Genomic DNA, 24,515 nt, shown 5'->3' on the forward strand with positions numbered 1-24,515 from the left:
ATTTTCAAAAAAACACTCAATAGGAATAGAGTTATCCCAAGTTATAAGGTTAGACGTAGCAACTGTAATTCACACATCATATCCAAGCATAGGCTAATTTCACTACACAAAATTCTTGCTAGTATCTTTTAAATATCCTTACTAGCTTACACATATTCTTAAAACATTCACATTGATAACTCTATAGATCATTACTTATAGCAAATTAACTACTACTCATTCACATAAATGCTAAGGAAACAGCTTTTAGATTCTAGACACTGCTATCTAAATCTCAATATAGTCCTTCTTCCTACAAGTTTAGAATTCTATAACATAACATCTCTTTTCTTCCATAACACAATATTCCGTTCATTCTTAACAAAAGAATTATAAAAGGGTTTTACATTACCACATTCCTGGAACTCATTCAGTCTGTCATTTTTTTATATTTTCCCTCTGAATGTTCGATCCGTCCTTGGTGATTGACTCATGGGCTAGATTTGGACTTCATTGTTCTGTCCTTCCATCGCATTCTCAATTGGAAACAGCATAGCTTGGATCAATCCACAAGGATGTATGTGGCGGCCAGTTTCTTCAAGCTTACTTGGAAGAGTACCGAATATTTCTTCGTCTGTTCTTTCCATATGACATCGCAAACCAACAGCAGAGAATAGCTGCCTGCTATCGATTAGATCCCAAACTCAAACTCCTCCAGACTCCACAAGAAATTCTCCAGCAACTCCAGATGAAAAAACCTAAAAGCCCTGAACGGGGGGGGACAAACCCATTTTATACCTCGTATCTCTAGCGCCCTCTTTGCTACCAAACCTTTTTGCCTGGCACCTTCTTTTTCGCACGTCTCCAATTTTCATTTCTATCTTCCTGGAGTACTCTGTACGTGTGTCACGTCTTCCTGAAAAAAAAAACATCGAGCGCATGCCGTTCTGCATGTAAACAATTTGCCATCGGCTACACGATTTATCCGAAGTTGTTGTTAGTGGACTTTGTACCTCCGTTATTATGCTCTAACATATATCTTATACAGAATACTTCTTCCATTATAATCTCTTACAAATAAATGACATCTTTCACCTTTAATTAATATTTCAAAATTTGTATTAATATAATTCTTTAAACAAATTAATATCTTTACTTATTTACAAGCATTTTCGTTATTGTTTTAGCTAAACTTGTTGAATCTTGAAACAAAATATTTTTCCAAGGAACTGCCCTACTTTTTTTTGCATACTCAATCACACTACATTTAAACACAATCCTATAGCTATATCTCTGCTTTGTAGAATCCATCGGTTATAAAAAAAAATTTGAATATAATAAAGTATTGATTATTAGTTTAAATGCGTCACCATTAATGACCATGCAACTATTCAAATGGATCATGTATTAACAAGCGATAACGCACCATAACTGCATATACATAAAAAATACTTTGGTGTATAAGATGCACTGGTTTATAAGGTGCATCCTCATTTCCAGATAAATTTTAAGTACAAAACAGTGCATCTTATAAGCTGCAAAATACAGTAACAGTCAAAAATAAACAAAATACCACTAAATATATATAATAATTTAACTAATATCTACTAAAAAATAATAACTCTGCTGAGTAACATGTTTACTGCCTTCGTTATTCAAGACAATACTCAGTCTATCATAACCTCTCCTTGAACCCATTAACAGACAAAGCACTAACAACTGACTCTGGCAATCCATTCCATTCATTCACAATTCTCCAAAAAAACCCATATTTACCCATATACAGTACTAAAGTACTACAGGTTGATCACCGAACCTCTCACATATGGACACAATATAAAAAAATAATAATAATTTAGTCCTCACACACTTACTAACCACATGTTTAATTAAAATTAAACTCTGCATTTTGGCCTGTATATCAAGGTCATCCTTCAGGAATATATATACTTGAGGCAGTTCCATGGAGGGTGGAAATGGAAGGCCAGGATATCATTAGTGTTTGGGAAATTGTGAAGGAATATTTGTTAGCACCAATAGTAAGCTGTATTCCACAAGTGAAGGAGAGGACACAATTTGGTGTAAAGTGAATGACAAACAATATCAAACAGGAACTGCAGTTGAAAAAGAGACTATGGAAGAGACATAAGGAGAGGGTGGAGGGCAGATATACGAAGAATATAAGACTCAGGCCAGGAGAGTGACTAGTATGGTGAAGAAGGCAAAATTTGAATATGAGAAGAGATTGGCACTAAGATCCAAAGAAAATCCTAGGTAATTTTTTAGATATGTGGCCAGTAGAAGGAGAAATGATTGTGAAAGAATGACATCGCAGGATAAAAATGGGAATAGAATGACTGATGCAGAGGACATAGTGGAGTTGTTCAATGAGCACTTCATTGGAGAATTTCATCCTGGAGAAGAAGGTTTTAATACTAGAGAGGATAGGCAGGTTCAGGGTTTAGAGGTGCAAGAGGAGAGAGAGTGTTCCAAATACTGAGTACTCTGGATGTCACTAAAGATGTGGGGATTGGATGGTTTTTCATCATGGGTTTTGAGAGAATGTGCTAAAGAACTGACAGTTCCCTTGACATGGCTTTTCAATGAAAGTCTGGCTACGAGAAAGGTACCCAAGGAGTGAAGGAAGGCAACTGAATCAGTAGTTGATCAGGTCTTGGTGAAATTAATGAGGGACCATATACAGCATTGGGCAGATTTAGCTGTTTAGCTAATTTTCTCTCATAATCTGATTTGGGTTGGGCTTTCTTATCATACTGGTCACCCTTCTTGCTTGCACTTTGTACTGCTTGTGAGTTTGTTCATCACCTATTTGTTTATATTCATTTCATAGTTTTTTTTTTTTTTTTTCAGTTCCCTCTATATCTCTACTCATCCATTTAATCCCCACTTTGTTTATCCACATGATTTCGACTTTACCATGAGACATGACTATATGTCTTGGGTATATTGTTTCTCTCAAACAATCTCTGACCACTTCCCATTCACTACTGACATTCTTTCCTTGTAGCTTTTCAAGCCATGACACTACTCCAAGATGCCTCCTAAGTTGGAACTGATATGACATCCGTTTGAACTGCTGTATTCACACTGATATTTTTATAGCTTTATAGTTCAACATAAACCCTTTCTTCACAGAGAATTCTACATGTTTAGCAACTTTCCAAAACAAGACTGCATGGTTTCTCTCTTCCTGATTGGAGGCAGAGTGTTTATCTTGGTTATGGATATATCTTCTGATGTTATTTCCAGATCCAGAAATCTCAATCCTCTGGTTCTTTACCAATTGTATAAAAGAGGCTATGGAAGAGATATAAGGAGACAGGTGAAGAGAAGATGAATGAAGAACACAGGCCAGAAGAGTGACTAGTGTGGTAAGGAAAGCGAAACTAGAATATGAGAGGAGATTGGCCCTAAGATCCAAAGAAAATCCTAGGGAATTTTTTAGCTATGTGGCCAGTAGGAGGAGAAATGACTGAGGAAGAATGATATTGTGGGATAAAAATGGGAATAGTGAATGATGCAGATCACATAGTGGAATTGTTCAATGAACACTTTATTGGAGTATTTCATCCTAGAGATGTCAGTTTTGATGCTAGAAAGACAGGTTCGAGGTTTAGTGGTACAGGAGGAGAGTGTGTTTCAAATACTGAGTACTCTGGATGTCGGTAAAGCTTTGGGACTGGATGGTATTTCACCATGAGTTTTGAGAGAATGTGCTAGGGAACTGACAGTGCCTTTAACCTGGCTTTTCAATGAAAGTCTGGCTTCGGCAAAGGTGCCCAGGGAATGGAAGGAAGGTAAGATATTGCCATTGCATAAGGGTGGTAGCAGACTGGAAGTGTCTAATTATAGGCAGTCTGTGTGTCATCAGTAGTTGTTAAGATCTTGGAGAAAGTAGTGAGGGACCGTATACAGCATTGGGCAGATGAGGGTAATGTTATCTGTGAGAGTCAACATGGATTTGTGAAAGGGCACTCTTGTTTTAGCAATATGCTAGCCTTTTATAATAAAGTTACAAGAACATTAGAGAAAGGCATATACTGCAATTTTCTTAGACTTAGCAAAGGCATTTGACAGGGTGCCACATGATTAGCTGATATTTAAGTTGCAACACATGGGTCTGGATGTCAGATTGGTCAACTGGATTCAGGATAGGCTGTCTGATAGGTATCAGAGAGTTGTGTATGGTGGAGCAGTTTCAAGGAGGCAGAGGGTTATAAGTGGGGTCCCACAGGGCTCAGTACTAGGACCTATATTGTTTAACCTTTATATCAATGACATTGCCAATGGATTGCAAGGGGATATTCAGTTGTTTGCAGATGATGCGAGGGAAGGATTAATAGTAATAGTGCAGATGTGGTAGCCCTGCAAGAGGATTTGAATAAGCTAGATAGATGGGCAAATGAATGGGGATTTCGGTTTAATGCAGTGTAAGCTCTTGAAGTTTGGGAAACATCGATAAGATGCTGCATTCTCTATGGGAAAAGTTATACTGGAGGAAGTAGGGGAGACAAGAGATCTGGGGTTGATGATTGACAGAAACCTGAAGTTTAGGGGATATATTGCAAAGGTGGTGAAGGTAACACAGAGGATTGCTGCAATTATGAGAAGGACACTGACCTGCAGAGATAAGAGGGTTATCATTCCGTTGCATAAGTCTCTGATCAGACCACACTTGGACTATTGTTCTCAGATTTGGTCACCAGGATTTGAAGGGGATAAATTAACTGTGGAAAGGATACAAAGACGGATGACAAAGATGGTTTCAGGACTGTACAAGGATAATTATGAGGATTGGCTGAAGGAATGTGGACTGCAGAGTTTGGTGGATAGAAGAAGGAGAGGTGATATGATTGAGAATTTTAAACTGTTGAAAGGTGGTTACAGGGTTGTCACTGGGTTGTTCTTTCGCTTGGTTGAACAGTGGGAAGGAGTGATGACAAGCGGCCATCCCTGGAAGTTACGAAAGGAAACTGTGAGCAAGAGGGTGAGGAGTGGTTTCTTTGCATGGAGGGTGGTTGAACCGTGGAATGCATTGCCTGATGGATTGGTGAGAGTGAGAACAGTCAATGAGTTTAAGGAGTGGTATGATAGACTTTGTGTTTCTTAGGGGGGGACCTCCCCTCGATGAGTCTTGACAGACTTTATGTTCTTAGGAAGGACCTCCCACGATGAGTCTTTTGACTCCATGGAGGCCTGAATAATAATAATAATAATAATAATAATAATATACTTGGCATCCATACCTTTCCTTTGGAACCCCTGGTCTAGCAGCAACCAACAATATATTTTGTGCTATTGGCATCTATTTCATACTAGACAGCCTCAAATAAACCATCTCCCCCAGAGCTAATATCCTCTTTAATTTCTAATTTTGTTGGTTGTAGTTCTTCAGCTATTATTAGCAACACCACATCTCCTGTCCTATTCCTTCTATCATCCCTGAAAATACAATATTCTTTATATATCCCTGTAACTATATTATTTTCCATCAACCAGGTCTCACTGATGCCTGTAATTTTTGGCCAAGTCGAGCTGAACAATGCCAAAAACTCCTCTCCCTTATTTCTGATATTGCAGCATTGTACATGCATTTCAACATCCTCTTATACCCACAATTACCCTTGTGCAATGTCATTATGAACTGAATCTGAATATAATTGCATAATGCATTCATAATAATAATTCATAATAAATAATTGCATTCATTAAATTAACTATTAAATTAAAAACCATTAAGTAAATTACTAATATTCATTAAAGTAAAAGAATTATCTTTAGGGTACGTGCAACATTGCTGATACTACTCCTAATTACACTAATGCCACCCATATCATTATCATAGCCATCTAATCCACTGGGAAAACATTTCTGATCATGCTCTGGAGACATGACATAGGAATCATTGGAAAGGCATACAACCTATTACATCACACAATAACATGGCATGAAGGAAAATTTAAAGAGACATATAAGACATTCAAAAAACAACCAAATTTAAACAAAGAATGATAGTTGTAAATTTTTAAGTTTTGGTCTACGCATATACAACACTGACAGCAATGCTACTCATACTGTCCTCCCAGCACCTAAGTCTTAACATGCAGACAACAATGCTCATCCTCAGATTGCCTATAGTGCCAAACTGCAGTAGCATTAATCTCTGCAAAGGAAAAATAATGAAGATTATGTCTGCTAATGGCTACTTGAAAGTAAAAATGCTGTCAATAAGGAAAGATCAGCAGAACAGCAAATAATTTTGAAAGCTAATTCAGCTAAAATACATAATTATAGGGTCAAGCAATAATTAACAGTAGGCTGTGAATGAATGTATTAATGTAAACTGATAAGACCAACTATACTGATTTAAATAAATTAAAGATACCAAGAAATTATATTCTTGGTTTAATCCTTTATCCAAGTGTAAGCAACTTTATCCAAGTGTAAGTGTAAGTTTGCACGTGAAGTAACTTCACGACTGGGCAACTCGTCGTGAAGTTGTGGGATGGGTCACTACCCACACTGGCTTTGACGTTTATTGAGGTCTAATCAGTAGGAGCAAGACCCAGAAGTGATACTAAGGTTGAAGTAATGCAGGAATCACTACTAAGTCACTAAGTCATATTTCCATATACAAGAAGCCAAAAAGTGTCACACCTTATTACTAAAATACTCTGGATTAGAGATAGTATCACTTCTGGATCTGACTCGCAATGAGACCTCAATAAAGTTTGAAATTGGTCTGGGTAGTGACATTTCCCATAATGCATAGCATTAAACATGTCCGTAAGGATATGATTTGCATTATGGGATATTAAGGCAAGTGATGTGAAGTCATTTGCATTCATTATTATTATTATTATGGGCAACTCCAAGGAGTCTATAGACTCATCGAAGGAGACCCTAACATCATGTCAAGGACAACTATTCGACATTCACACAGAATCTATCATACCTCGCCTTAAACTCATTCACAGTCATGGCACCCACAACAGACTCTGGCAGCTTATTCCATTCACTCACCAGTCTACAAGTAAAAAACCTAGCTCTAACACCCTTGCTAACCACACTCCTCCCCAGCTTCCATGTATGGCCCCTAGTCCTCCCACCACCAGTCCTATTCTCAAAACCATCTTCTGAATTAAATTATAGAAACCCTTCAGTAATTTGAATGTCTCAATCGTATCACCCCTTTTCTGCCTATCAACCAATTTCTGCAACCCACAAATCTTCAACCTGTTCTCATAAGGTTCATTCCATAGACCTGCTATCATCTTGGTCACTCTTCTCTGGATCTTCTCCACCTCCGCCCCATCACGAAGAAACCCTGGCGCCCATATCTGGGTACAGTAGTCTAGATGGGGTCTTATCACGGCTTGATACAGAGGAACAATAACCTGTTTGTCTCTGCTTGTTAAAGTATAATTCAGCAACCAAGTGATTTGATATGTTGATTTAGCCACTTTTGCGATGTGCCCCCTAATTACTTCAACTCCCTATCCACTAACACTCCCAAACCCCTGGCCTTGTCAATCTTCTGGAGTATGGTTCCACCAATGTGAAATATTGCTGCTAATCTTTTCACACCAAAATGCATAACCTTACACTTTGCCACATTAAATTGATATCCATTCTCCTTAGTCCAGTCCTCCAAACTATCCAAATCATCCTGCAAAATTTTGACATTCTGTGCACTCATTATTGCTCTACCCAACTTTGCATCATCATCAGCAAACAAATGAACACTTCCTCTCAGATCCTTTCCTATCACGTCAATGAAAAATTGAACAGTAGTGGTCCAAGAACAGAACCCTGCGGCACACCACTAGTCACAGGCCGTCTTTTGGACTCTACTCCTGAAAAAACCACTCTCTGATATCTCTCCATCAACCACCCTCCTATCCATCTCACCAACCCTATATCCATCCCCATATGCTGCAGTTTACTGATTAGAATTCCATGTGGTATCCTGTCAAAGGCCTTAGCAAGGTCCAACAGTATCACTGTATACTCATTACCCTTATCCAGTTCAGCCAGCACTGTGTTATAAAACATAAGCAAGTTAGTGAGGCATGATTTACCCTTCACGAAACCATGCTGTCTCCCATACAGTATCCCATTTTCATCTATGCATTCCTATATTTTTCTCTTGATTACTTTCTCCAAAACCTTGACAACGACTCCTGATATGCTGATCGGTCGGTAATTTGCAACAGCAGTCTTGGAACCTCCTTTCCATCCCTTCGGGACTAAACCAGACCCGAGACTCAGATTAAACAATATGGTCAAGGGCACTGACAAATTTTTAGCTGCTTCATGTAAGACTCGTGCTGGTATACCATCCAACTCCACAGATGTCTTCACATTAAGTTTCTGTAATAGACTATTCACCTCCATTTCATTCACCACAATTCCTGTATAAGCTATTGGTTCATTTATTCCTGCAATGTCACTACTTGGATAATATATTCCTGCAAAGTGCTCGCTCAGTAATTCCACTATATCAACTGATTCGGTTACCTCCCTACCATCGGCATTCTTTAAAATCATTCTGCATATACATTTTTCTTTTACTTGCAACATATCGAAAAAACTGTTTGGGATTCTCTTTTGCCTGCATGGCTAATGTTCTTTCATAATCCACTTTTGCTTTTCTTACCACACTCGTTACCCTTCTGTCCTGCGCTTTATACCGTTCATGTGCCTGCCTGCCGGTCACCTTTCTCCTTAAATTCCCTCCATAGTTGTTTCTTTTTTTGCAGCTCAAGCTTAATGGTGTTATTCATCCATTTAACCCCTACTTGATTTATTATTCGGACTCTAGGTATACAGTCAGCCATTGCTTCATGCAAACACTTCTTAACTGCCTCCCATGCACTCTCAACTTCTAGTCCTTGCAGTTTTACATGCCATGGCATTGAACCAATCAAACTCTTAAGCTTGTCATACTTACCAGCCTGATAATTCCACATTTACCGTGTGTTAATTGTAATTTTCCACACCTTTAGCCACCTCCCAAGTCAAGACCCTATGATCACTCTCACCAATTGGTGGCAACATGGTCATATTCATTACAGCCAAATTCTCAGATGCAATTACTAGGTCAAGCACTCTCTGACCCCTAGTATTTTCCATTACATGCTGTTGCAGATAGTTATCTCTTAATAACTGCATAAAATCCAATTCCTTCCTCCCTTGTGTCCTCTCCTCCTTCCAATCAATGTTACCATAGTTGAAATCTCCCATAATAATTATCCTCCTTCCACTCATTTCTTCTATTTGCTTATGCATACTATCTCCACCAACTATTCCATCACCTGGTCTATAGCAGCACCCAACTGTATATTTTGTTCTGCTAGTCGCAGTCTCACACCAAATAGCCTCAAATGTGCTCTTTTCTCTATCCTGCAGTTCCACTTCTATTCTCCTTGGCTGCAGCTCATCAGCTATCATCAATAACACTCCTCATCCCCTCTTATTCTCCGTGTCACTCCTGAACACACACCATACCCCTCACATTCAATACTACTAGCTATATCATCTTCTGTCAGCCATGTTTCACTAATGCCAATAACCTGTGGCCTGGAAGTGCCACCCAAGGCCAAAAATTCTTCCACGTTGTTCTTAATACTTCTGGCATTAGTATACATGAATTGAAAAAAACCCATTTATATATGAGTTGCTCAGTTCAGAAGTTACTTCATGCACAAACTTTGTTTGCTTACACTTGGATAAAGGATTAAACCAAGAATATAATTTCTTGGCATCTTTAATTTATAGTATAACCAAGTGGAAAACTTTCAACATCTATATAGGTTTAATAGCTGTATGTCAAAAATAGGAATTATCTAAGTGGTTGATAAATTACAGTATTATTATTATTATTATTTTATTATTATTTGTGAATCACAACTGAGGCACACTATAACAGTCTACGCAAACACATCAAACAGCCATCTAGCGAAAATTATTTCAACAGTGATTTGGAGGCCTCATACAACAGCCAATAACTGAACATTTTATGACTATGTACAAAATCCTGAGCATTAAAAATTTTACACACTACATAATGTTAGTAAGGAATTACTTCAACAAAACCTATTGTAACAACAGAGACACATATTGCATAACATGACCCACCACAATTCTTTACACCCCTGCCTGGATCCTTCATCAATCCATATGGTTCTGCAGCAAGATCACACCTCATACCCACGCTACTCAACAACCTACCACAAAATTAAAAACACACAGACAATTACAGAACATTAAAACACAAACTGTGGAAGCTATACCTACACAATTAATATAGCTCTCACACCTATATACACTAGACAAATCCCCAGCATCCAATGCCTACATTCCATCCATAAAAAATACCAAACAACATAAATAGTGCTAATTTATGAAGAGAGTACTAATCCCACTCTCTTCATAAAATCTAACCCTAGTTTCAAAGTAGATGGGATTAGCACAGCTTAATCAACTAATCCTCATTATCTAATCACCACAGTTAATTTCCAGGTCACAATACCTAAACTACTACTACTACTACTACTATTAATAATAATAATAATAATAATAGTTATTATTATTATTATATAACATTATGTACTAAACTGAAAATATAATATGTGAATAGTCTAAATGCCCCGCATGTAGTGACTGGGGTTAAAGAATAGTCCCGACGTGGCCCATGCATGTCATAAGAGGCAAGTAAAATGGGCATCCTGCCTCCAAGGGAGAAAAATTTGGAAGCCTGGTCCTCCAGGTTGGGGGTTTGGCAATGGGCTAATAACTCATTCCTGTAAAAAAAAAAAAATTTTTTTTGTTAAGAAAGTTAAACAATTGAAAGTTGGACTGACTTCAAGGAAACGACACACGAAAAAGTTAATGAATTTTGGAACATGGAATGTTAGAACAATGTTATAAGCAGGGAAAATGCAAAGTATAGCAGAAGAGTTAAAGAAATATGAATTCGATGTTAAGCATTACAGGAGATAAGATGGAGAGGAAAAGGAAGAATAAACAAAAAAAATTATATTATGTATTATAACGGTGCTGAAGAACAAGGAAATTATGAAGTAGGATTTATTATTAGAAAGAAGTTAAAATCAATTTTAGGATTCATGCCAATAAATGAAAGAATTTGTGACTCCTTTCTTTTAGGCTTGCACGGTGATCCGAATGCATTTTTGGAAATTATGGAGACAACTACCGTGTTTGAATAAAAACTTTAGTTTACTATTACTAAAATTTTACAATTCGACGTTTCGACCTTTATGTCAAGGTCATCTTCTGGAGCGTACAAATATACACAGGAAACAAGCTATACTACAATCAGTATGATTATACTACAATCAGTATGATTGTAGTATAGCTTGTTTCTGATTATACTACAATGATTATACTACAATCAGTATGATTGTAGTATAGCTTGTTTCTGATTATACTACAATGATTATACTACAATCAGTATGATTGTAGTATAGCTTGTTTCCTGTGTATATTTGTACACTCCAGAAGATGACCTTGACATAAAGGTCGAAACGTCGAATTGTAAAATTTTAGTAATAGTAAACTAAAGTTTTTATTCAAACACGGTAGTTGTCTCCATAATTTCCGAAAGAATTTGTGAGTTATAAATTAAAGGAAAATTCCATAACATCACTTTTATTAACATACATGCTCCAAATGAAAATGTTGAAGAGATTGTGATTAGATCAATTTTATGAGGATTTACAAGAAACGTGAAAAAATAAATAAAAATGATGCCATGATAATATTAGGGGATTTTAATGCAAAAATAGGGGAAAAAGACATATTTCATGAAATAATTGGAAAGTACAGTTTCCATGAAGCAACCAGTGAAAACTGAAATAGACTTATACAATTAGCAATATCAAATAAACTTAGAATAATGAGTACATGTTCTCAACATAAGAAGATACATTTGGGAACCTGGATTATCCCAACAACCAAAGAGTGTCATCAAATAGATCATGTCCTGATTTCGAAAAGATGGGCAAGTTCAGTTAATGATGTATGAGCACATAGAGGAGCAAATTGTGACTCTGATCATATGTTAATTAAAATTAAATTTATATACAGAATATCAAATGTAGACCAAACGAAAACTGAAAAGATAAAGAAGTGGAACACTGAGGTATTCCAAAACAGAGAAATACTTTATAAATATCAGAAGAAAATAAAAGATAATATTAAAACAATAGAAAAAAGGAAAGAATAAGAAGAAAGATGGGACTTAATCCAACAAACAATCATAAATACAGCTGAAGAAGAAATAGGATGGTATAGGAAAAACAGAAATGAATGGTTTGATGAAGAATGTAAGGAAATAATTGAATTGAAAAACAAAGCAAGGAAAAAGTATTTAAAAAGGAACTAAGGAAATAATAGAGAAGAATATAAAGACAAAAGAAAGCAAACAAATAAAATTTGCAAAAAGAAAAAGAAAGAAATGATGGATAAGAAAGTGGAACAAATAGTGCAGTATAAGGAGAAAAGAGAAACTAGAAAATTTTATAAAGAATTAAAACTGGAGGAAGTGCAAGATGAATAATGGTAATAATCAGTCACATGAAGAGTATAAAGAACAAGCCAGGAGAGTGACTCACTTAGTAAGGAAAAAAAGTAGAGTATGAGCCAATTTTTTTTTTAGATATGTGGCAAGTAGCAGGATGAATGATCATGGTAAGATGAAGTTAAAGGATGCAAGTGGTAGAATGGTAACTGCTGCAGAAAACATTGTTGAGGTATTCAGTGATCAATTTATAAGGATATTTCATCCTGATCTGGGTGGAATCACGAGGAACTTAAACGTAGAGGACATAAGAGAGGATGGCTTAATTGTGAGTGAGCAGGAGGTATTTGAGGAAATAAATAAACTTGATGTCAATAAGGTGATAGGATTTGATGACATATCACCAGGCATCTTAAGGGAATGTTCCAGGGAATTGGCATGCCTGTTCAATCAGAATCTTACAACAGCACAGGTTCCAAGGGAGTGGAAGGATAGTAAAATTGTTCCACTGCATAAAGGTAGTGATAAGGCTGTAGTTTCAAATTATAGGTGGGTCTGTATATCTGAAGTGGTGGTGAAGGTCCTAGAGAGAGAGAGATTGGTGAGAAGTAGGATACAGAAATGAGTTGATAACAGCAGTATTCTCTGTGGTTATCAGCATGGGTTTGTTAAGACAAGATCATGTTTCACTAACATACTTATGTACTATAACATCATCATCATCATCATCATCATCAAATTCCTGCCATGTACCCTCAAGGGAGTGTACAGGATATGATAGTACTACATGAAAAAAATTACATCATTACTAACTTCCTATCTACAATTTTCCTCCAAATCAGTCTGTTACTTGTCAAGACTCCAACATTATCAGATCTTATATTTCTATCGTCTAAGGCACTTTGTACTGTATCAATCCACTTATATCTTGGTCTTCCTCTGGGACGTTTTCCTGCCAACCTGGCAGAGAACACTTGTTTTGCTAATCTTTCTTCGCCCATTCTGTTTAAGTGACCATACCACTTGAGATTAGCTCTGCTAACGCAGTCCTGGATGTTGACAATGTCAAGTTCTTTCCAAATATCCTCGTTTTTAATATGATATTGCCATTGATGCCATCTGCTCACATCTATAATCTTTCTCAGGACTCTCATATCTGTGGTCTCTAGTCTTTGGTCAAGTGTTTTACTTCTGACCCAGCTCTCAGATCCATAAGTTAAAACTGGTTTGAACACTGTCTTGTATACTAATTTAGTGTTCCGACTAATTTCTCTCTTATTCCATATGAATTTATTCAATTGACTTCCTACCATACCAGCTTTGTTGATTCTGTTGTCTATTTCTATATTTAATTTACCATCTTCAGTAAAGATCGTGCCTAAGTAGCTGAAATGTTTTACTTGTTCCACAGGTTCTCCATTCACAACACAGTTGACATTTTCAATGATTCTGCCTATTTTCATTGTCTTTGTCTTTTTATTGCTGACCTTCATACCATATCTATTACAACAGCTATTCAATTTAGTCAGATAATCTTGCAGACTTGTAGCAGATTTATTTAGAAGTATAACATCATCTGCATAAAGCAAAGAGCTGACATTAACATCTCCAATTTTGATATCATGTTTAATACCACTTTCCTTCATAATGTGATCCATATAGATAATGAATAACAGAGGGGACAATAAGCTCTTAAATAAATTGAAACAGATGGGATGGGATACCAGACTTCTGAGTTAGATCAGTGATTGGCTGTTGAATAGGTATCAGAAAGTTGTATATGGCGATGCAGTATCCCGAAAGAGAAAGAAAACTAGCAGTTTTGGGGCCATTGTTATTCAATTTGTATGTTAATGATATTGGGTTGGGTTTAACTAGTGATATCTAGCTGTTTGCAGATGATGCAAAATTGGGGAGGGCAATGCAGAGTCAAGTGGATGTTATTGCCTTACAAGAGGACTTGAATAAATTGCATGATTGGGCAGGTAAGTGGAACCATGAGTTCAATGTTGCAAAGTATACACTTGGTGGGGAAACTTTAAGGAAGTAGAGGAGATGAAAGATCTAGGAGTGATGGTGGACAAGGACCTGAAATTCAGAGGCCACATTGCAAAAGTTGTGAAGACATCACATCAGATAATGGCAATGATGCGGGAGACCCTCACATGCAGAAATAGAGAGGTTATGATTCCATCGTATAAGGCCACATATGGATTATTGTGCACAGATTTGGTTGCTGGGTTTTCATGGTAAAGAGGATATTTTGGAAAGGGTCCAGAGAAGATTTGCAAAGGTATCCAGTGGTCTTTGGAACATGGAGTATGAGGACAGATTGAGAGAATGTAAGTTGCAGAGCCTCGTGAATAGGAAGAAGGGGGGGGGGATATGATTGAGACATATAAGCTAGTCAGTGGTTGTTATCGGGTTAACATGGAAGAAATTTTTCATAGAATGGGAGAGGGGAGTAGAACAAGGGGGCCATCACTGGAAACTGTATAAGGAGGGTGTGAACAGAGAAGTGATAAGTAGGTTTTTTGCATGGGGGTGGTTGGTGAGTGGAATGCATTGCCTGAGTGTGTTGTGGGTGTAGACACAATGAATCAGTTTAAGGCACTGTTGGATGAGCAATGTGTGTACCTCCTACGATGAATCTCTGACTCCATGGAGGTCAAATGTTAATAATAATAATAATAGAAAACAGTTAACACATAATAATACTAACTCCACTACTAACTCCAATAATAATTATTATTATTATTATTATTATCCCAAGACCTCATGGAGTCAAAGACTCATCTGGGAGGTCCTTTTATCACACACACACATCTCATCATACCGTGTCTTAAACACATTCAAACTCCTTGAAGACACCACACTCTCAGGCAAGGCATTCCAATCATTCACAACTCTGCACGAAAAAAACCTGCCTCTCACTCCCTTACTCACACCCTCTTTATACAGTTTCCAGGGATGACCTCTGGTTCTCCCACTATTCTCTGTAGAACTTCTCCACCACTGATCTTATAACAACCCCTTACCAACTTGTAGGTCTCTATCATATCTCCCCTCTTCCTCCTCTCCACCAGCTCTGCAATTTACATCTTCTCAATCTTTCCTCATACTCAACATTCCAGAGGTCAGAAACTACCTTAGTCAGTCGCCTTTGGACCCTTTCCAACATCTCTTCATCCTTCTGAAAACCAGGTGACCAAATCTCGACACAATAGTCCATGTGTGGCCTAATCAAAGTCTTATACAACAGAACAAGAATCTCCCTACTTCTACACGTCAGTGTTCTCTGCATCATCCCCAGAAGCCTTCGTGTGGTCTTCACAATTTTAGAGATGTGTCCCCTAAATTTTAGATCCTTATCCACTATCACCCCCAGATCTCTTATTTCCTATACCTCCAACAATATATTCTCACCAAGCATAAATTCTGCATCCCATCTTTGTTTTCCAAATTTTAAAACCTTACATTTTGCAACAATGAACTTATATCTCCATTTCTCTGCCCAATCACTCAATTTACTCAAGACTTCTTGCAAGGACACAACATCTTCACTACTCTTTATGATTCGTCCCAACTTTGCATCATCTGCAAACAACTGAATATCTCCATCCAAATCTTCGCCAATATCATTAATATACAAGTTAAATAGTAATGGCCCTAAAAGAGACTCCTGAGGCACTCCACTAGTGACTTTCCTTTTCCTGGATATCGCACCCCCATACACAACTTGTTGATACCTATCAGGTAGCCAGTCTCCAATCCAATGCACTAATCTAATATCCAACCCCATCTGCTCTAGTTTGACTGTCAACTTATCATGAGGTACTCTATCAAAAGCTTTTGCGAAATCCAAGTATATTACTGTGTATCCTTCTCCTCTGTCCAAGGAAGCAGTCACTTTATTGTAATAAGTAAGTAGATTACTAAAACATGACCTCCCTTTAGCAAATCCATGTTGTCCATCAAAGATTATACCATTGTTGTCAACCCAACTCTGGATCCTAGTTCTCACAAGCTTCTCCAACAACTTAACCACAACACCTGACACACAGATAGGCCTATAGTTTGATGCTTGAGTTTGATCACCTCCTTTATGAAGTGGTACAATCTTGCCCTCCTTCCACTCGTTAGGAACTTGACCAAGTGCAAGACTCGTATTAAAAAAATATGTCAAGGCAGGTGTCAACTCTGTGGCACATTCCTTCAGAATACGCGGTGATATATTATCAAGTCCCACAGCCTTATTTACATCTAGTTTACTCAACTCCTCAAACACCTCTTGCTCACTTACAGTCATCTCTCCTCCCCATCATTTTGACACACAAATGATAAGATGTTAGGATAAAGAAGGAAAAGTATTAATTGAGAAAGAATTAGTTAAAGAAAGATGGAAAGAATATTTTAAGGAATTATTTATGATGACAGCAGAAGAAAATAAGAAATATGAAGATCAAAATAATTGTAGAAATATAGAAGAAAGAATTCAAGAACCAACTTATAAAGAAATAGTGGAAATAATAAAACAAATTAAAAGTTTAAACATAAATTACACGATAACCACAGTATTTATCTTTAATGAAATGAAAGTAAAGATATTTCATACTGAACGTAACAGTACATCATCAGTGTGTAGAAACTAGCAAATCACGCAAATGAGAAAATCAAGGATATTTAAATACAAGAGTCAGATTTGTCATCAGTTTTGACATTGTTTCCCCTCTTTACCAACATTCCATTATGTGACATTGTTAATGTATTATACGATGATGATTACCCTCCTGATATTGCAAAGATTTTTGAATTTGTTATACAATCAGGATATTTCAGCTGGAAAAACAAGATCTACAGACAAGCTGAAGGTACTTCCATGAGTAGCCCTCTGTCTTTGGCAAACTATTTTTTGAACCATCTGGAAGATACCCTGTTCTCATCCATTCTTCCCCAACCCTCTCATTGGTTTCCTTATGTTGATATTTCATTCTGAAAATGAACTTGCCACTTTCTTACAACAGATCAATAGCCTACCTACCCCAACGCATTCAGTTCACCATGGAAAAAAAAAAGGCTGGTAGTTTACCATTCTTGGACATCCTTCTTATGCACACAGCCTCTGCTAATTTATCAACCAGCATTTATTGAAAAACCTATCTTTACTGGCAGATACATTCATAAAAAGAGTGTTCATCACAACTCTCAAAAAATTGGTGCTATCAAGTCTTTAATTAATAGAGCACATAAGGTGTGCTCCTCACCCTCAAGCTTGCAAAAAGAACTTCTCACTATCAAAACATTAGTTGGTAAAGAGGGGAAAACAATGTCAAAACTGACAGACAAATCCGACATAAAATTTTTGTCACCAAAAATTCAATGGTTACAACCCTTATCAAATCCAACAGGTAATCGACTCCTATGTTCCAACACCCCAGGATTCTTTAACACACAGCAGGGTTCCAATCCCTTATATTTCTGGCATCTCTAAACTGATTGGTACAATTTTGAAGTATCATCTCATTCCCACATATTTTCCTATTGTGAAACCTCAAAATTTCTCATCTGTTGCCATCTACAAAAGACAAACTGTCACCTCTATTATTAGCTGGTGTTTACCAGATACCGTGTGAATGTAATTTAACATACTTTGGACAAACAGGCTGTTCTGTGGAAAAAAGAACGAAGGAACATCAGTATTATATGGAATACATGAAACCTCAAAAGTCTGGTCTGGCACAACATAGTATCAACACTAAACACGGTATCCAGTGGGATGAAGCTCGTCTTCTCCATAGAAGCAGGTTTAAATATGAACACCTTTTCAAAGAAAGTTGCAAAACCCTTTTACATTTGTCAAATCTAAATCGGAACGATTGTCTTTCTCTCTCTCTCTCCCAAACGTTTCGGAGATTCTTATCTTATGTAACCATCAAAAATAGTTTTTAATAATAATTTTAATAATATTATTTATTAATATTAATTTCTAGCATGCAGCAACAGTTTTTAATTGGTAAACCATCGACTGCTGTAAGTACTTTGTATTCCCGTTCCTTTGATTTGCTTGTTTCTACACACTGATGATGTACTGTTATTTTCAGTACAAAATATCTGTACTTTCATTTCATTAAAGTTAATTACTGTGTTATTGTAATTTATTGTTTATAGTCGCCAGACTGGTTGGCCAAGTGGATAGCATATTTGCTCTCCAGCCAAAATGCTGTGGATTCGAATACTGCTGTGGGCATGGATGTCTGTGATTGTCTGTGGAAATACCAGTGGTGGTTGGCGGTAGATGATGTTGGTGCATTTGCGGTCAACTGGTGATTGAATGGTGGAGACAGAGTTGTAGAGCAGGTGCCCTCTCTCTCAATGTGTCGTTGGACTCCCTGGAGGTGTAAAATAATAATAATAATAGTCATGCCACACAGGTACCTTTAAAGATTAAATTAAAAGTTTAAAACCACCAGGAGTAGATGGGATAACAGGAGAACTTATAAAGAATGCAGGTGAAATCTTATGGAAAGAAATTTATTATTTGATATTAGATATATGGAAAGAAGAAACAATGCCAAATAATTGGAAAACTGAAATAATCCAACCAATATATATATATATAAAAAAGGAGATAAAATGAATTGTCAGGACTATAGAGGAATTACATTATTGAATGTCAGAAATAAAATTTTATCAAGTATGATATATAAAAGATTAGAACCATATATAGAAACAATAATAGGAGAAATTTCAGATCAGAAAATAAAAGATCCACAAATGATAATATATTTATGCTACGAAATATGTATTAAAAATGATTAGAATATGATATAGAACTTCATAATTTATATATTGATTTCCAACAAGCATTTGATAAATTAAATAGACAAGAAATGATACATAGCTTGAAAACACTGGGAATATCAGAAAAATTAATTAGATTAATTAAAATTACATTAGAAGGATTCAAAGCAGTAGTTAAAATACAAGGGGAATTAACAGACTCCTTTGAAATAAACTGCGGAGTAAGACAAGTAATAATAAGTTAAATATGCGAGGATTTATTAATAATAAATTAATACAAATATGTGCATATGCAGATGATATAGCAAAGATTTAAAAGAGAAATTTGAAGAACATGAACATAATAGAAACACTGAAGAAGTTAGATTACAAATTAACGAACAGAAGACTAAATATATGCAATGTGGAAAGACAGTAAATAAAAACATTACAAGATATAATATAGATGAATATAGTTTTGAAGTTGTAGATAGTTTTAAATATTTAGGTTCATTAATAACAACAAACAATAATATATCTGAAGAAATTAATAGTAGAATCATGGCTGAAAATAAGTATTATTATATTTAGAAAATGTTAATGAGTTACGATTCTTAATCGTAATTCTAAATTAAAACTTTATAAAATAATTATAAGACCTGTAACAACATATGGATGTCAAATGTGGCCATTAACACAAAAAAGATATAGCTCGACTGAGAATCTTTGAAAGGAAAATGTTAAAGAAATTTCATGCAGAGCTGTGAATGATTGGAGTGCTTTGCCTGAGAGTATGGTGTCTGCAAGGAGTTTGAGTGTGTTTAAGACACGGTATGATGAGATGTGTGTGTGATAAAAGGACCTCCCAGATGAGTCTTTGACTCCATGAGATCTTGGGGTAATAATAACAATATAGACCGATAAATGAAGAAAATGGAATATGGGGAATTAGAACAAATAATGAACTTAAAGAACTAATTAATGGTGAAGATTATTATTATTATTATTATTCAGGCCTCCAAGGAGTCAAAAGACTCATCGAGGGAGGTCCTTTCTAAGACATAAAGTCTGTCAAGACTCATCGAGGGGAAGTCCCCCCCTGAGAAACACAAAGTTTATCATACCACTCCTTAAACCCACTGACCGTTCTCACTCCCACCACTCCATCAGGCAATGCATTCCACGGCTCAACCACCCTCCACACAAAGAAACCACTCCTTACCCTCTTGCTCACAGTTTCCTTTCGTAACTTCCAGGGATGGCCTCTTGTCATCACTCCTTCCCGCTGATCAACCAAGCGAAAGAACTCCCCAGTGTCAACCCTGTAACCACCTCTCAACAGTTTAAAAGTCTCAATCATATCACCTCTCCTTCTTCTATCCACCAAACTCTGCAGTCCACATTCTCTCAGCCGATCCTCATAACTATCCTTGTACAGTCCTGAAACCATCTTTGTCATCCGTCTTTGTATCCTTTCCACGGTTAATTTATCCCCTTCAAATCCTGGGGACCAAATCTGAGAACAATAGTCCAAGTGTGGTCTGATCAGAGACTTATACAACGGAATGATAACCCTCTTATCTCTGCAGGTCAGTGTCCTTCTCATAATAGCAGCAATCCTCTGTGTTACCTTCACCACCTTTGCAATATGTCCCCTAAACTTCAGGTTTCTATCAATCATCAACCCCAGATCTCTTGTCTCCCCTACTTCCTCCAGTATAACTCCTCCCATAGAGTATGCAGCATCCCATCGATGTTTCCCAAACCTCAAGACCTTACATTTTGCTGCATTAAACTGACATCCCCATTCATTTGCCCATCTATCTAGCTTATTTAAATCCTCTTGCAGGGCTACCACATCTGCACTATTACTAATAATCCTTCCAAGCTTCGCATCATCCGCAAACAACTGAATATCCCCCTGCAATCCACTGGCTATGTCATTGATATAAAGGTTAAACAATATAGGTCCTAGTACTGAGCCCTGTGGGACCCCACTTGTAACCCTCTGCCTCCTGGAAACTGCTCCACCATACACAACTCTCTGATACCTATCAGACAGCCAATCCTGAATCCAGTTGACCAATCTGACATCCAGACCCATGTGCTGCAACTTAAATATCAGCTTATCATGTGGCACCCTGTCAAATGCCTTCGCCAAGTCTAAGAAAATTGCAGTATATGCCTTTCCCTCATCTAATGCTCTTGTAACTTTATTATAAAAGGCTAGCATATTGCTAAAACAAGAGCGTCCTTTCACAAATCCATGTTGATTCTCACAGATAACATTACCCTCATCTGCCCAATGCTGTACACGGTCCCTCACTACTTTCTCCAAGATCTTAACAACTACTGATGACACACAGACTGGCCTATAATTAGACACTTCCAGTCTGTTACCACCCTTATGCAATGGCACTATCTTACCTTCCTTCCATTCCCTGGGCACCTTTGCCAAAGCCAGACTTTCATTGAAAAGCCACGTTAAAGGTATTGTCAATTCCCTAGCACATTCTCTCAAAACTCGTGGCGAAATACCATCCAGTCCCACAGCTTTACTGACATCCAGAGTACTCAGTATCTGAAACACACTCTCCTCCTGTACCTCCAGACCTCGTACCAGTCCTATCCCTCTAGCATTAAAACTGACTCCTCTAGGATGAAATACTCCAATAAAGTGTTCATTGAACAATTCCACTATGTCCTCTGCATCAGTCACTCTATTCCCATTTTTATCCCACAATATCATTCTTCCACAGTCATTTCTCCTCCTACTGGCCACATAGCTAAAAAATTCCCTAGGATTTTCTTTGGATCTTAGGGCCAATCTCCTCTCATATTCCAGTTTCGCTTTCCTTACCACACGAGTCACTCTTCTGGCCTGTGTCTTATATTCCTCATGCATCTCTTCACCTGTCTCCTTATATCTCTTCCATAGCCTCTTTTTCGCATGCAATTCCTGTTTAATATTGTTTGTCATCCACTTTACTCCAAATTGCGCCCTCTTCTTCACTCGTGGTATACAACTTACCATTGCTGATAACAAATATTCTTTCACAATTTCCCACGCACTGGTGATATCCCGGCCTTCCAATTCCTCCCTCCATGAAACTTCCCGAAGTTGACGTCTAAGACTATTATAATCACCTGCCTTATAATTCCACATAAGTTCCCGTCTCTTTGATACTCCTGCATGTCTATTCATTTTCCAAGTCAAAACCATATGGTCACTCTCTCCAACTGGTGGGAGAGACGTCAACTCAGTTATTATCAACTCTTCTGATGCTATAACCAAATCCAAAATTTTTGAACCTCTTGTTCCCTCTGTTACATGTTGCCTAAGACATTTGTCCCTCAAGAATTCTAGAAATTCCATTCCCCTATTGTTACATGCATCTTCCTCTCTCCAATTTATACTACTGAAGTTAAAATCTCCCATAACAATCATTCTTCTTGCACTTGCCAAACTTAGCTGTCTAAACATCTCCTGGTCCCCATCCTCTGTGCTCCTGGGTCTGTAGCAACACCCCACTAAATATCCTGTCTTGCCTACCTCTACCTCACACCATACGCTCTCAAAATCATTTGTCTCACTACCTTCCAAATTCTCCACTCTTAGAGGACATATATAGTAAAATATATAAAGACACAAAGAATAGTGTGATTAGGGCATATAGAAAGAATGGAAAAAGATAGAGGAGTTAAAAAAATATTTGAATGGCAACCATTAGGATGAAGGAAGAAAGGTAGACCAAGAAAAAGATGGACTGATGATGAACAAAAAGATCTTACAACTTTAAAAGTTAAGAATTGGAAGAATATTGCACAGAAAAGAAAAGAATGGAAAATTGTTTTGCAAGCTAAAACTCATAAAGAGTTGTAAAGCCTAGAAGAAGAAGAAGTCTAAATGTAAATAGCCTGTATGATAATGATAACACTATGTCAAATTAAAAAAAAAAATTATATATATATAATAAAATGTAGCATGTAATCATATTATCTACCTTGTGTAACTGTGAACTATATCTGCAAACGATTACTGTGATCGTCATTATTCCGTTATATGAATTCCACATTATGCAAACTATAAAGATATTACGAGTGAAAAGAGTAATGTAAAAAATTATAGCACTGTTGTCTAAATATTATAAAATATATGTCATTTCTCTGAGAGGTAATAAAAAAGTGAAAGTAATCTGATACAAAATTACTGTACCAAATTGTATACATGGTTAGTAGAGAATTGTAAAGTTGTAAAATTGTTAAGTTTCGTTGATTATAAGATTACAATGTAGATGCGTATAACTAATGTGAAAGTGCTTGTATGCCGATATGTACACATGTATGTAATGTAAATAAGTAAGTATGAATAATGAAGTTAATAAAGTTAATTATTATTATTATTATATTAGTTATACATTATACAAAAAATTCTGTATAATCTTCATTGTTAATATTAGAACATGTGTTGTAAATACATAATATCAAGGCAAAAAAGTATTATTAAAAAAAAAGAAAAAAAAAGAATTTTAATTGAAATCCAAAGTAGAAAATGAACCATATATGGAGCACTTAGTGTTGAATTTTGTAAATATATAAGTTGGAATGTCACTCATGATGATTATTGTAGAGATGTAAATATTTTAGAAATCAATAAAAAATATTATTATTTATTATATAATATATAGATAGATAATAATATATATATATATATAACCATCCAACATCCACTCTCCAACATAAGAAACACACAGAACAGTAAAACCACTATCATCACTCAGGTTGAAACAATACGATACCTTGGAATTTACTTCAATGCAGATATGAACTGGAATAGCCACATATAATTGTACAATTATTTAATTATTTAATTAACAATTGTATAATTATACAATCTACAAAACAAACTCCGAACAATAACTGGCAAATTCTACAGGTTAAAAAACACAGTTCCCAAATGCCTGAAAACACGCATATACAAAGCACCATGCTTTGTATATTAGTGATTTTGTATATTAGATTAATATCATTACAGTACAAAATGATAAAACTTATCTTTTGGGAAAAAAGAGACAATACCAGCTTTATATACAGAGCAATGTCAGAACACAAAATACTAACAGCAAGACACTTATATCACTATGCAGCACTGCTAAAATATTATGTTGATGCCAACTACAGGAAAGCCAGA

General features: G+C 36.5%; 1 protein-coding gene across 8 annotated transcripts in view; it reads right to left on the reverse strand.

Annotated features, from left to right (window-relative positions):
- LOC150102895 (cilia- and flagella-associated protein 184-like) overlaps positions 1-24,515 on the reverse strand; it is a 423,759-nt gene that overhangs the window by 42,830 nt on the left and 356,414 nt on the right. The window contains exons 8-9 of one of the 8 annotated variants that reach the window (XM_090397881.1): positions 23,329-23,408; positions 820-895 (exon numbers count right to left, since the gene is read on the reverse strand). The exons of 3 other annotated variants lie outside the window; for them this stretch is intronic. In XM_090397881.1, the coding sequence (XP_090254007.1) occupies positions 857-895; positions 23,329-23,408 (119 nt within the window). In that variant the 3' untranslated portion in view covers positions 820-856. Of the gene's footprint in view, positions 1-819; positions 896-10,140; positions 10,230-23,328; positions 23,409-24,515 lie in introns of those variants that run through there. 4 more of the 8 variants (XR_016548819.1, XM_090397878.1, XM_090397880.1 and 1 more) reach the window with 4 other exon arrangements.

This window comes from Typopeltis vanoorti, chromosome 9, assembly GCF_054136105.1.
Source record: "Typopeltis vanoorti isolate ZY-2024b chromosome 9, IOZ_Tvanoo_1.0, whole genome shotgun sequence".
Classification (NCBI taxonomy): Eukaryota; Metazoa; Arthropoda; class Arachnida; order Uropygi; family Thelyphonidae; genus Typopeltis; species Typopeltis vanoorti.